This window comes from Pterocles gutturalis, unplaced genomic scaffold (genome assembly GCF_000699245.1).
Source record: "Pterocles gutturalis isolate BGI_N339 unplaced genomic scaffold, ASM69924v1 scaffold147, whole genome shotgun sequence".
Lineage (NCBI taxonomy): Eukaryota > Metazoa > Chordata > Aves > Pterocliformes > Pteroclidae > Pterocles > Pterocles gutturalis.
The window spans coordinates 23,830-38,911 of NW_010109792.1; the positions used below are offsets into that span (position 1 = coordinate 23,830).

General features: G+C 38.8%; 1 protein-coding gene across 1 annotated transcript in view; it reads right to left on the reverse strand.

Moving 5' to 3' along the window:
* ATP10A (ATPase, class V, type 10A) overlaps positions 1-13,762 on the reverse strand; it is a gene marked incomplete at both ends in the record, with an annotated part of 34,854 nt that extends 21,092 nt beyond the window's left edge. Inside the window, 4 exons of the mRNA XM_010073068.1 lie at positions 8,721-8,973; positions 10,549-10,682; positions 13,419-13,550; positions 13,656-13,762. Of these exons, the coding sequence (XP_010071370.1) occupies positions 8,721-8,973; positions 10,549-10,682; positions 13,419-13,550; positions 13,656-13,762 (626 nt within the window). The remainder of the gene's footprint in view (positions 1-8,720; positions 8,974-10,548; positions 10,683-13,418; positions 13,551-13,655) is intronic.
* Positions 13,763-15,082: the final 1,320 nt, after the last annotated feature.

The following is a 15,082-nucleotide window of genomic DNA, read 5'->3' on the forward strand; positions in this document are numbered from 1 at the left end:
GTAGAATACTCAGTGCTGTGAGGGCAGCTGCTCATTAAGCCACACAGCTGCAAAAAGAAGAGCACAGCACTGTTGCCTTCTCCTTTCAGTGTCTACCTTGTCCTTTGACTCAGATGACAGAACCTTGAAGACAGCTCAAAAAATTAGGGAAGTCACTGGTCTCCTTGGCCCTTCTGTTGCATGGTAATGAGTTGCAAGGAAATAAAGTTCACTTCACCTACACAGGCTGCTTCCTGCAACTTGTTGCACATGCTTTGGGGCAGCATGGTTCTAACCTGTCCCATCACTCTTGCTCACTAATTCCCAGTTTCTCCTGGTCTGTAAGCCTTTATGCCATTTTCCAGTAGAAGTGCATATCCCTATACTGTGAATTTAATTCAACTGATCATAGGTTTGCCTGTATCAGAAGGAGTCCACACTGACGGCCCAAAGTCATCTGCAGCAAGTTGTAAGCACTGATCCAGGCCCTCAACGAAGATGTGAGCCGGGATGCTCATTGTTCTCCAGCAGCATCCCAGTTTCCTTCCAAAGGAAACCCAGGCATGCGAGGAAGGAAGGAGCCATGTTGACACTGTAGTGTGTCACTTTAAGAGGATGCCTCATGTACCAGAATGGAGTGGCACATTGAAGGACTTCTGTCCTTCTCTGCCCTGAGGAGGTATGATGGAGCACACATCTGGGGAGGTATGATGGCGTGCACATGCTGGGATGAGGTCTGCGAAGGGCAGTGCCCACTCTGACAGTGCAAGCTCTGCCTTAATTATCTTATGCAGGCTCCTAGTTATGTGCTGCAAACCCCAGGTAGAAAAAAGATTTCTCCACATGACACACCAGTAAGGCTTTCTGCACTTTACCAACATTTAAGACTGAAATAAATTATAAGCACATTTTTGTGCCTCATCTTTGCTAAAGCTCTTAGCAGCAAACCCAGTTTCAAGGAGAATTGAGTGATGTGGACACTCAGCCTCTCTCAGGACAAGCATAAGAAAAGCTTGGATTTGCCATAGGTACAATTTTCCTCACTGTGGATGCTGGGCATCGGAATGGCAGATGAGAGAATGCTGCACTTCTCACAACAGGTAATATTCCTTGACAGGGAAAGAACTGGCTACAATTACTCCTTTCAGATTTGCAAAATGGGCTACCCTGTTGGTCCAACTCCCTTCCAAGCAGATTTTTTTAAAAAAGGACACATTTTCTTTAACAATCATACCTAATTTAAGCTCCTGCTTTGAAAACACATCTTGAAATACATGACTCCAAAGACCCTGAACTGATCATAATTTTATTCCATGTATAAAAAATTTATGGTTAAGTGGAGAATGCATTTCATGTGCAATACACAGTTACACTTGCATACAATATCTCTGTATTCTTCATTGATCTTCTTTCTTACATTACATCTAAAAATATGTTGTTTATCCAGCGTAGAAAAAGCTGTTTCCTAATGTAGCACTCAGCTTATTTGTTAGTATTATACCAATAGTGCGGTCCTTTCTAGTCTGTGTAGTATTAGCTACCTCTTGCTCTCTATACAAGTTTTCATTGTAGCACATTCATTTAATTGTTCCTGCCACTGAGAAAAAGAAGAAAAAGGGAAAGTAGATACAAGACTAGAATCGTACTTAACCAAGTCAAAAGTAGTTTTTCTGATACATACGGTGTTATTTCAGTTTACACCAAGGCAAGCTTGATAATAAAAAACAGGCCTTAGCACCTTCCAACATTTTCTCAAGTGTAGTCTTACATATTATGCAGAAAGAATTAAGTTTGAAGAAATAATGAAACCCAGTTCAAATGTATGTTATAGGGCTAAGGTTCACAAGGCTTCAGCTGGGCAAAGTGTGCTTCTTTAGGAACAGACTGCTTTCTCCGCCCACTCAGCCCTCTCCAATTCAGAACCTTTTCCTCTGAACATTATAACATGAAAGACATTGTTGTGGGATGCTTTCCAGTTTCAGCACTGAAAATTGATGGCCTCGATCTTTTGTCTGATAGAGAGTTGTTTTTTATTAAGGGCAAAGACACAAACAGTTTTGAGAAACACAGCAATGCAATTCATGAAAGTCAAATTTCACTGTCTTCTAATTCATTTTATAATGGCAGCACAATAAACAATTATTAATACTTATTCCATGAACTCTCTTCTGTCTTTCAGAAGACAACAGTAAGCTATAAATTAAACTGTAGTAGCTGCTAAGTATTTGAAGAGACATTCTTTTATTTTAAAATCCTTTTTTAAAATTATTTTTTTGTTTTGCTTGTTTTTATGTTCCAGGCTATCTATGTTCTATGGTGAGGCATCCATTTTGCAGGCTGACAGAGACCCTGTTGCCACACAGCCAGATGTTCCAGTAACTAGAAAAGTGGGATCGGGAAACTCTAAAGAACTTTCCTTCAATCAGAATAAAACGGCAGACCCCCTAAACCAGAATAATTCAGCTGTCAGCGGGTGAGCCCTGTTTTCACCATGGGATATTTCTGTTTCACCCTAATCCATTGAATAAGGCTGTTACCAAACTATCATGAAGTAAATCTAGATGTGAAGTACTTAACTCATACCACCTTACTTCCTTATTATTTTATGAGTGCAAGCTTATTTCACTTTGAAGTGCGCTCTAGTGTCTACATAAAGAGTCAGTCAAGCAGGTAGCATGTTACACATTTGTACAAGTGCGCTAACATAATCTTAATTACTTTGTAAGATCTTCTCCATAAGGACAAATCTTGAGATTAAAAGACACCCAGGCTTTCCTCTGTCTCCCCTCTTGGCATCACCAGGGGCTTATAATTAAGAACCTTAAGTCCTTCATTAATAACTTTTTACCCCACTTAGAAATGGAGATAATTCCTACTTTTCTGGAGATTTTCCACAGTAATTTTGAGTGTAGGTATATGATTAGAAAAAAGTATTACCTGTCTCTAAATGTAAGTTATTCCGTCTTTTACAGGATTTAAAATGGGGCACTCCTAATGTACTGAGTTCTACATCTGCTGGCACTGGTTCTCTCCTCAGTTACCAATTAAATTTTTCCAAAAAGCAATAACAAATGTAAAGAGAAACTACACACAAGGTACACAGAGTGCCTGAAGCACTCACTTCTGCTAAAGGTTTTCATCTTTCTGGGGAAGGCCTAAATCAGGACTATCCTGATTTAGAAATCAGGACTATCTTGATTTCTGAAGATTGTCAGATTGCAAAGGTGGCGGATGAGAAATCCTTTTGGAAGCAACAGCCACATGTATAGAAAACATTTTATTGATTTTTATGCCTTTTTTTTTTTTTCCAGTTCTCCAATGTGGCTGGAATGTGCAGTCCATATTATCTTGGCAGCATACAAAAACAATAAGAAAGTTCCACTACAAAACAGCCCCCCAAAACTAGAAAAACATTTTTTAATATAATGCACTTTCCTATGAAAAGTAGTTGCTGGCCAATCTTCAGTAAGAAAAAACAAAACAGAAACTCCTTATTTCGCAGATTTAGTGATTAAGAAACTTTGCTAGGCACAAGAAAATCACGGAGGTTTTCATCATCTGCCTTCACCCCCATAAACTTCTCTTAATTCTTATGTTGTCTAGAGTTTTTTCACAGTCATTGGAAGGAACAGGAAGGAATGCAAAGAATGAAAAATTTTTTCTGTTGTTGTATTCATGGAGATTGAACCGGTGTTTTGTCAAAAGTTCCATACAATGGGTGGCTGAAACTAGAAAAACAAAGATCACACCCTATAGGCAACTGTGATTAATCCAGCATTTGGAAAACAGCTAGGACAAATGTCAGACCAAGAGCATCTGGTTGTAGCTAAATCATCTAATGACTTTCAGAAGCACAGTCAGCTTTTGGACACCTACTATCTGTGGGATTAGCAGACAGACTTGGGGCATGGCCACTTCCAAGAACCTTCCCTGAATGGAAGAGCTATGGTATGGCAAAGCAATTTTTCATAGAGGGAAACAATTCGTGCGTGCGTGTGTGTGTGTGTCTGTGTGTCTGTGTGTCTGTGTGTGTGTCTGTTTCTGTGTGTGTGCCTGTTTCTGTGTTTGTCTGTGTGTCTGTCTGTGTGTCTGTTTCTGTGTGTGTGTCTGTGTGTCTGTGTGTCTGTGTGTCTGTGTCTGTGTGTCTGTCTGTGTCTGTGTGCCTGTGTCTGTGCCTGTGTCTGCGTGAGTCTGTGTGTGGGTCTGTGTGTGTCTGTGTCTGTGTGTCTGTGTGTCTGTGTGTCTGTCTGTGTGTCCGTGTCTGTGTGTCTGTGTGTGTCTGTGTGTCTGTGTGTGTCTGTGTCTGTGTGTGTGCGTGTGCGTATGTGTGTGTGTGCGTGCTAGCATTCTTTTGGGCTAGGAGAGAGTACTGACTGGAAGAATAATTCTGGGATTTAACCAAAGCATGGTGGCAATGAGTATTCCATAAATGCCCCCAACATTTATGAATGGGACAATAATTTTTCCACTTGGGAGTTGTCCATGACATATCCTGCTCCTGAATTAACACTCTGCAAATCACGAGGAACCTTTAAGGAGAAAACAGAACAGACTTAAGAATGCAGGTCACACAGACAGGAGGTGGGAATTCTCTTCACCTGTTCTTAGACTTCTAAACCATGGAGAAATAGGCACATATTAGACAACAAACACAGATGTCTAAAACAGGTCTGATGAAGTACATCCCACAAATGCTTAATTTTCTCCAGTAACTGTAAAGTCACTATATGACTATCTTCCACACAAATATCTAAAATTAGGTAACAAGAATCCCATCCCTATCAACATAAGTCTCCACAGGGCCCAAATGGGCAGCATGAACTCCCATAGTTTGATTCTGATCAGTGCATAATCCATCACTAAAATAGTACAGGTGACCTCAACAATGATGAATATTTGATAGAGATTGTGTCATGGAACTGTTGCTGAGTGTGCTCACACTTCACAGCCTTCACAAGCGTTCCTGGCTTCCTCTTTGGTGCTGAGCTCTTGCATAGCAGTACCCATGAGTAATACTTTGTACTACCTCCAGTTGGCCAAGAGATTCTGTCCTATGCTGGCTCAATTTATTGGCCTCTATTATTCATGTTTTTGTCACCTCTTGTCTAGACTAAAACAATGCAATACTCCTGGGCATAGCGCCATCAACCTCATAAGAAACTTAGAGCTAAGAGAATTCTGGAGGAAAATGTTTTCTCCAGCAAATTAATGAAAACTGTCTCTTGTTCCCTATACTACCTAAAAAAAAGTATTAAGTCTTGTTCAAGGTTTCAGCTTTTATTTTAGAAGCATTTAATTGCTTCAACACTGCATAAGGTCCCCCTAAGCCTCTGTGATGAAAACCATGATTAATATGTCCATGTCTGACGCAAAACAGAACTCTCCCTTGTAATCATAAAGCTTACCTTTCACAGTGGGAATTTACATGGCTTTGTGGAACAAATTTCCAAAGAAAACAAGGACACTCCCACCACTAAATAAAAAGACATGCTGCTTCAAATATGCCAAATCTACCACAACGTAGTGTATGCCTTTTAAGTAGCCCCCAAACTCAAACAAATTGTGCAGTGCATGCATAGGGAGAGGAAAAAGGGGAAAGACCAAGCTACACATAAGGAAAGTCATAGGCACTGCTTAATGCAGTAGTGGAAGGAACTCAGATGTGATGATGACAAATGCAGTATAACAATCCCTGTATAAGAGAAAAGAATGGGATAACTGCGCATAACTGTGAAGAAATTTTAGGGAGAAAAGCTTATAATGCAGCATAGAGAAAATTTATGAAGGCTATACACAATCTGTTGATTAATTAACAGACACGCAGCAGTCCTACATTATGCAGAAAAAATGCTTCAAAAGAAAATTAAAGTTCCAAAGTGAGGAAATTTCAGACCTCAGTCTGCCACTGCAGGCATAACTTTCCCCCTCTGTGTGTGTGCATGGCTGAGCCCCAGAATACAGGGCCTCAAGATGACTTCAGATGAAAATTTGCCAGAACTTCTTAGCATGGGAAAGAAGTGTGTTACATCTTAGCCTTGTTCTTGGATATGGCTGAATGGAGCTGTTCTGACTGAAATTTCTCCCCCAGAATCCATGCCTGAGGCAAACATCTGGCATGGAAAACTTGAACCAAATAGTTAAGATTTTGTAAAACTATCCATAACTGAAAACAGGATCTTATAATGAGAAGGGTCAAGCAACTGGAGTAACAGGCACAGCTACCCAGCCACAGTAGAATAACAGAATTAGGCCAAAGAACTCAGAACAAGGGTATTTCATTCTGAGCTATCTACTTTTCCAGTAGAAAATGACCTGTTATCTCCAGCTTTTGAATCTTGGCCTGTGTACAACAATTTAAAATTCATTTATTCATCTGAAGTGCTACCCAGAGTTTTATTCCAAGTAACAAACCATGATGCCTGGAAAATTACTCAGATAAGTGAAGAAAGACACAGATCATCTTTGAAACAGATAATAAAAGGTAGATGCATTTTACTTGGTTTTCTTGCATATATGGCAGACTCAGATCACTTGACAAGTGAAAGACTTTAGAATTTTCTAATTCATTAAATCTCCGGCAAAACCTGAGGTGCAGAGAAGGATGGCACCAGTTACAACAAATGCCCCAAAAACTCAGAGAGGAATTCAGATACACTGGTATAAGACATAGGAAAGCAGCTGACAAATCATTTGCAAGAAAGCACACAGCAATGAAATGTTATGGATGCACTCCCTAAAACCAGAAAAGAGCTGTGACAGACATTTTACCATATGTAAACAAGAAGGTTTCGGCAGCAGAAAAGAGATGGTTAGAAAATCAGATTGGAAAATAAATCTAACAAAAGACTTGAAGGAAGAATAGTTTTTATTGTGTTATAAATCCTAATTATAGGGAACAAAATAAAAAGAAATTATCATAATTTACATATAGAGGGACAGAGAAAGACCTGTTTTCTATAGAGGAAAAAAAAGGAATAAAATACTGTGTATAAAATGTCATGTATAAATTCAGTGTCAATTTTAAAATTATATTTGTTAGAAATTTCATACTGACTGGAGTTACAAGAAAGCCTGAACATAGCCATACACAAAAAGAATGACCGAAAAAAGAATCAGTTTATTTTACGTATGTATTTCACACTTCTGTTTGTAGTGAAATTCACTCTGCTTTCATTAACATTTATATTGTAATCTGAAATCGTAAGAGGAAAGCATGCACAAACGTAGATTCCTGTTAAATACATTACATTGGAAGAAAAAAGATCTGAAACTCAATGTAGCCTGAGTTCAGCCTACATATTAGCAGATGATACCAAGCTCATAAAAATATCTTTCTGCACTGTTTTAGTTGGCAGTACCATCATCATTCCTGCAAGCAACAGAGTACACTCCAAAGTTAGTATAAACAAGCAAACTATCAATGACAAGGAAGAAGAAAAAAAGAATGGATAATCAGAGTGTCACAAGCAGAATTATGAGTCCAGAAACATACTCTTAATTCTAATTCTTCTCTCTTTCTTAACTACAGTACAGAGGTTGGAAGTCATAGCTTCTCCCTGTTTAAGTTCTTCTTTCTGTAACACTGAGATAATAACACTACCCTAACACTCAGCTTCTTGAAAAAGAGTGCCTTAAATGTAAGGTCTTGGTACTACTTTAAAGTAGGAGAAAAAAATAACAATCCTTGCATAATCCAAAACTTCAAAGTATCTTTTTCTATTTCAGAATCTTATGAACTGTGTACAGCGTGTTTTAGATCTTCCAGTCTATTCTGATTATTTATCTTATTCTGTATCTTATTTGTAAGCTGAACTTCTGTAATGGTCTTTGAGAAAACTTTCCAATCAGTGATCTTTATATGTTATGTAGACTATGAAACTTATTTTTTGCAAATAGGAATGCAATACTGTAGCTATCAATATTTTCCTGCATACAAAGTATGAATTGAAGAGTTAAGATCTGTTATGTCAAAAATGGTAACAACAAAATGTTAGAGGAAAATAACACAAATTACAAACAAATCACAAAACAGTGTATCACTTCATAATTTTAAAAGGATGATAAGATGACACAGGGATGACAACCCTCACATTCCTTTGTGACAAAGAGTGACTTTTTAGTGTTTCAGGAACCTGATACCTGGGGACTTTCTCTCAACTGAAGTGTTCATACAGCAGTGAAGATACCTTAATGCAGATACCTGTCACACAGGAGCACCAAAAAAATCTGACAAAGGTAACATAAAATATGCTATTAGATCAGATTATGTTTCTTGTTCATACAAAAACCAGCAGTTTTGTGCACATTAATTTCTCAGCACAAAAGGATAATCTCATTCCAAGTATTCAATCACACTCTAATCTGGCTGTATGCTTAAAACGGATATTTTACACATTATACTTCAAACACACAGAACAATTGTGATACCAGCAGCACTATTCAATTTGCTTAAATTAGCCATGTGCTCAAGTGCTTTACTAAATCAACAGCGAAAGCCAGAAGTTTTAAACTGTCTTGACAACATACTGTAGATGTTACAGAACATTTTGATAAGATTGTCATTGACAGATGAACACAGACATCAAATTATATTCATATGAAAACAACTATTACGGAGTTTGCTGAGTGGATATGCAATTTGTTTTGTTCTTCTTTTTGATTTAAGATTACAGTAACTTTTATATCTACTTTCGAGTGCCCAAAGTGCAACTGTTAGATAGAAAATAAGATTCTGAGCTCACCATTATCGTCATGGGAATACTCTGTTCCAGAAACGGTGCATCTTCGGAAAACCATCTTGTTTTCAGTAAGTGTCCCAGTCTTGTCTGAAAAGATAAACTGCACCTGACCTAAGTCTTCTGTGATATTTAAAGCTCGGCACTGCAGCTGAGAGTCTGTTTCTTCATCGTATAAATCTTTATCTTGATGAATAAAGTAGACTTGGCAGATTTTAACTATTTCAATGGATACATACAAAGAAATTGGAATCAGAACCTAGAATACACAAAAACAAAGAGATTAGGATAAAACAGAAGCAAGGACACATTGAATTAGTAAAACCTAGTTAACTTCCTGCTAGACTAGAACGCAAAGAGGCCATGTAGTTTGAGTGTGCACTGTAAGCACGTGTGAAAAGAGTTTATTTACTGTGTTAGATGAGGAAAGTCTACGGTGACTTGCAGAGCTGAAATGCTTTATGTCTGGAAGGGTGATGATCAAAAATTGGACAGAAGCAAATCTTTTTTGGCTACTAAAGTGAGCTTGAAACTAGCTGGGAAAGAAAACAGAAAAAAACACCCAAAAAACCAGACAGACAATACAGTCAGGGTCCTGTAAACGTGAAAGAATGGGATAAATTTATTCCGCATAAAGAATAGACTGTTTACAAATTCACTTTTCAGGAATACAAGAAACAAAATGAGAAGTGTAAACCTCTCCACAGGAACAATCTTTTTGGCTTTGGCTTTTGTAGTGCACATTATCTGAATGAAGAACACATTTATAATTGCTGAAGGAAGAGATGTGAGAAGTTTATCTAGAAAATATTTTCAACTGTTTCTCAAGAATTGTCAAAGCTCCATGTAACACTTAGTTTGTACCTGAGTTTTAACTCGCAGATGTTTTTCAGGACAGAAATTCCTGACTGCATACATTATTCAGCTTATTGAACTAGGTACGAGGGATAAATTACAGTATGCCTATAGGTGGCAAATGTAGTTATTTAAACACAAATTACAATTAAAAGCCGGTGCTTAAAGAATTCTGTGGTGAGTTTTTTTAACCAATATCATAACCCAATACCCTAGAGTAAAAAGTAATTTAACTCATCCTCTTTCATTCCTTGTTATAAAGGAGTAGCTGCCTACAGTAACAAAGCCTCCTCTAGTGTTCCACTGGGCATACTTTCTCACGTCCCAGTGACATGAGTCTCTGTTACTTCTCTTAACTTACCACCACCTTCACCATTCAATGTATTTCTCTTCATGACCAAAAACCTTTTACTAGAGTTTTCTATCTAGCCTAGCTGAGATATGGAGTTGTTAAGAGCCATAGCTCTGGAAAGCAGTTAAAAAAGTATACAACTTATGTTTATACCAGGACACTGTACCTGAAGTGGCACCCACAGCCTCTGAGGTGTTGTTCCACAGTGGGTGGATATGAAGCATAAAGCTTGTTTTCTCCCAGGAGGGCCCATTACATCCTATTTCTTCCTAGTTGTTTAAAATAAAATAAAATACCTGAGTCTTTTGGGAGGTTCTCAGATTATTTTCTTCTCCAACGCCAAGGGTGCTATGACAGCTGACTGTGTGCATCACTTTGTTTATTTTTCAGAGAAGTTATTATCTTTTTACCACTGGGTATACCACTTCTTTTATTTAATTTTGCTTTCTGGTTATATATTATCACATTCAAAAATCAAATTTTAAAGTAACTAAATGTACTTCTTTTTAGTGCTTGGTTAGTTTCTTATATGCGTTAGTGGTGAAAAGGGTACTACCCATACTGCACATTTATAGCTTTATTACAGCAAACTATGAACAGAGGTGACAGCATGTAAAACTCAATTACCTGGAAAACTATGATCACTGTCAGAAATAAATATACTGAAGCTAAAACAGGAGACAAATATTTGCCATCAGGCTCTGGAACATCAAAAATTGGTTTCCTCTTTTCACCATATTGCCAAACCCATAGGCCGTGACCTGCAGAAGAGTTGAAAGAGAGACAAATGCAAATTACCTCCAAGGAAAAATGCTTATGATATGAATTTGTTCTCAGACTTCAGTTACATGGGAAAGTGATACTTGTTTTCAACTATTCTGCATGACTTTTGAAAAAGGCCCCCAAAACATGCTTTTTTCTGCTATGGGATTTGGAGTTTGAGAAAGGGGTTTGTCTGGCCTTAAGGACAGCATGCAAGAGTCATTTCATATAACATTATCCAAATAAATTGAGCTGGCTAGTCTAAATTAATAGTTTAGGCTCTTTCTGTAATCGTCAGGAAGACAAGACTTCTTCAGAAACTGATTCATTTCAGCGATATTTGATGCATTAAAATGAAAGAACTCCCTTGATTGCACTAGGTGTATCACTAGCCAGATATCACTAAACTAGTATCAGCTGGATAAAGTCAGAAGAGACTTACTGTGTGAATCTTACCCACTATGCCAAAAGAAATAATGAAATAACAGAATCAGCATAGTCAAGAGCATGGAAGCTAAGGAACAAAGAGCAGAAGAAATTCTAAGCCTTGCTCAAACACTTCTTTAAATTGATTATGCTGACAACTAAATAAAGTCATTATTTTGAGAAAATGACATTCTTGTTAAAGAGACAGAAAGTTGCCTTTCTAAGCAGAATGCTAGGATCTGCAGTGCTAAAAGACCTAAAATGGTATGTCTGATGTTTTTAAGGTCCAAAATGAGGAAGAATTCCACCACGATAAGAAGTATTCAAACTATCTTCACTGTCTGTCAGAAATCAGAAAAAAAGAGCAAAGGCCTACTTTAAAAGTAATCTTCTGTAAGCCATATCTGACAAGGTCCCTATGTCTTATAGAATCATAGAATCACAGAATCATTAAGGTTGGAAAAGACCTCAAGCACCATCAAGTCCAATCGTCAACCCAACACCACCTAACTCACTAAACCATGTCCCTAAGCACCACATCTACACGTTTCTTGAACACCTCCAGGGATGGTGACTCCACCACTTCCCTGGGCAGCCTGTTCCAATGCCTGATCACTCTTTCAGTGGAGAAATTTTTTCTAATATCCAGCCTAAACCTCCCCTGGTGCAACTTGAGGCCATTTCCTCTTGTCCTATCACTCGTTACTTTAGAGAAGAGGCCAGCACCCACCTCACTACAACCTCCTTTTAGGTATACTTAAAAGCACCATTGAACTCTTGAAAAATAAAAAATATATTTAAGCCAAGGGAGCAAATTATTTTGTCCCTGTACTACTAATATGAGCATATCACCACACCATTGTTTTTATTGATGTATATATTTTTGGTTTTGAGAGCAAAAACTGGAAGCCCCGCACCGAGAATGACCTACACCAAGACTTGTTTTATAAACAGCCTGACTCAGATTTTCAAAAGAATTAGTTAAGTGCTGTATCTCCACTCTCCCTTTTTGACACAAGGTACAAAAAATCGCCTGACTCTTACAGAACACAGCTTTGCATGTGTTGAAGCACCAGGCACCTCTGCTTTCCAAGGGCTCAAGCAAATTTCTTTCCAGCTCTTTTTGGTTGTTACCACCTCCAGCAGTTTGCTCCGGCTCTCTGCTGGTGGCTTCTATTCTTGTAGCAGAAGTGCCAGAAAGGAAGGTGTATGTGTCACCTACTGTCTGCCTCCTCCTCCCATTCACACTGATGCATGTCAGGAGTTTCAGCTGCACGGAAGCCACTGTAGAGCACACCCTGCTGCCACTGGTCTGGGAGCAACACCTTGGATGCAGTGTCAAAGGGGACAGCTGCAGTGACTCCCTGAAATTAAGCCTACCGTGGCACTTCAGCCCTGAGGACTGAGCTCACCAGCATTGAGACACTACAAAAGAGTGTCATGAACTCAGGGGAAACAAATATGCTGGCTGATTCACAGCTGGAAAAACTCCTCTTAAGCAGAACTAACAATACCTGGAAAAAGGCACAGAGAGATGTCTTAAAACGGCATGAGTGTTATTAAACTACACCATGGTTGTTGGGAAACGTTCTGGTGTTTATGCCGTATGACTCACACACAAACATTACCGAACACACAAGCATTAAGGATATGGAATTCATATGCCATATATAAAGAATCACTTTGGCTGCCAAACGTAAAACTCAATTCTTTCTCACAAGTTAATAGAAAAATGGACTTAAGAGTATTAACCTCAGCATTTCCTTAGACACTCCCTAAAGTCTCGAGAGTCTTCTACTTGGATTTATGCAGGTTTAGACTTTTATTTTTTCTATGTTAAAGCTGCAGCCTTAGGACACTGTGACAATGTTGTACACTGTGCCCTTGGTTTAATAAATAGTACTGGGGAATAGCACTTTGCTAATTATGCTTATTCTCTGCTCATAAATTATTTTGTTGACTGATTAATGGCATGTTACACTCTGCTACCTGTAATTTTGAGGGGATTACATGTGAAGTGGCTTCTTTTGGACTTGACATTTTTGGATGCTATCAAGGGTACTAGAATCTAAGCCTTCACATCTTTGGTACTAATAGTATATATTTGATTGATACTAAGAAGCTATTTAGATGAACTAAAGTATCAAGACACCTTGCTTTCAAAGAAGAAAACATAACAAAAACTAGACAGTATGGAGGCAGCTTTATGGCTTCCGTGTTGTGGCAGATACATATGTTTTTGATAAAGCTAAGCGCAACAATCACAAGAGAGTATGATATTTAAGTTTCTACTTTTAAACAGCACTTACCGATGGCAGAAAACAGACACATGATTAGAAGTATGAGGACACACCAAAGGACGTCGGCATTCATCTGTCTTTCAAGCTTACTGCGTTTGTAACGGGGTCCATTATTATTTAACAAGGCTTTGGTCTCATGCCCTGAAGAAGCAATTACATCAAGTGATGTCATACGGATTTTTGTTATTATTTTAAGGAAGCTATAAAAAGGCAGTATGCTTCGTCAGACAGAAAAGCAGCTTTTACCTGCATAGATTACTATTCCTGCAACCTCTTCTGTATTTCTAATGGTACATCCACGTAACAGAAGATTTTCTTTGAACAGTCCATCCTTTTTTCCACTTTTATGTACACTGCAGAAAATTTAAAAACAGAACAGAGCACAGCATGTCAAAACATTAAGCTTGTTAAATCATACTACTCTGTAATATAACAAGGCCAGGAAACACCTTCAATGTTTAAGAGGCTTTGTCAACCTGGTGGTGAAATATTTCCTTAGATCTTCCTGGGAAGACTCTCTGGCAGACTTTGAAAACTGAGAACACCTACCCAAGAATCCCAGACATGCAGCAGCCCAGCTGGAGCAGTACCAGTTGCTGTTGGATATACAAATGTACAGGACAAATGCTCGCTAGATATGCAGTTCACATCTACAGCATGTGTGCAGCCTATCTAATGCTTTGAAAATGCATTGGACTTTCTGTGCATGTGCAAATTGACTGTGAAATCACAGTTAATTCAGTCCACCTAAGAGCAGCTCTGTAGTCCATATGATTAAACCACAATTCATATGTTCTTATCAAAGAAATCCTAGAAAGATATATGGTGAATTTGGGAAAGGACTGTGTGTCAGAAGCAGTGACGCTAATGAAGAAGTCTCAGGGATAATATGCATCAGTTCAGTTAAAATTGGCAAAGGCAGGGACAGGGAGAATGAAGAACCACCCACTGTAAGAGAAGATCAGGTTTGAGACCATCTAAGGAACCTGAAGATGCACAAGTCCATGGGAGCTAATGAGATGCATCCGTGAGTCCTGAGGGAACTGGTGGATGAAGTTGCTAAGCCGCTATCCATCATATGTGAGAAGTTGTGGCAGTCCAATGAAGTTCCCATTGACTGGTAAAGGGAAAACATAACCCCCATTTTCAAAAAGGGAAATAAGGAAGACCCAGGGAACTACAGGCCGGTCAGTCTCAGCTCTGCGACCAGCAAGATCATGGAGCAGATCCTCCTGGAAACTATGCTAAGGCACATGGAAAATAACGAGGGGATTGGTGACAGCCAACACGGCTTCACCAAGGGCAAATCATGCCTGACAAATTTGGTGGTCTTCTACAACGTGGTTACAGCGTTGGTGGATAGGGGAAGAGCAACTGACATCATCTACCTGGATTTGTACAAAGCCTTTGACACAGTCCCACATGACATCCTTGTCTCTAAATTGGAGAGACACAGATTTGACAGATGGACCACTTGCTGGATAAGGAATTGGCTGGATGGTCACTCTCAAAAAGTTGTGGTCAATGGCTCAATGTCCAAGTGGAGACCAGTGACCAAGTGGTGTTCCACAGGGGTTGCTACTGGGACTGGCACTGTTTAGCATCTTTGTTTAACACGGACTGTGGGACTGAGTGCACCCTCAGCAAGTCTGCTGAAAACACCAAGCTGTGTG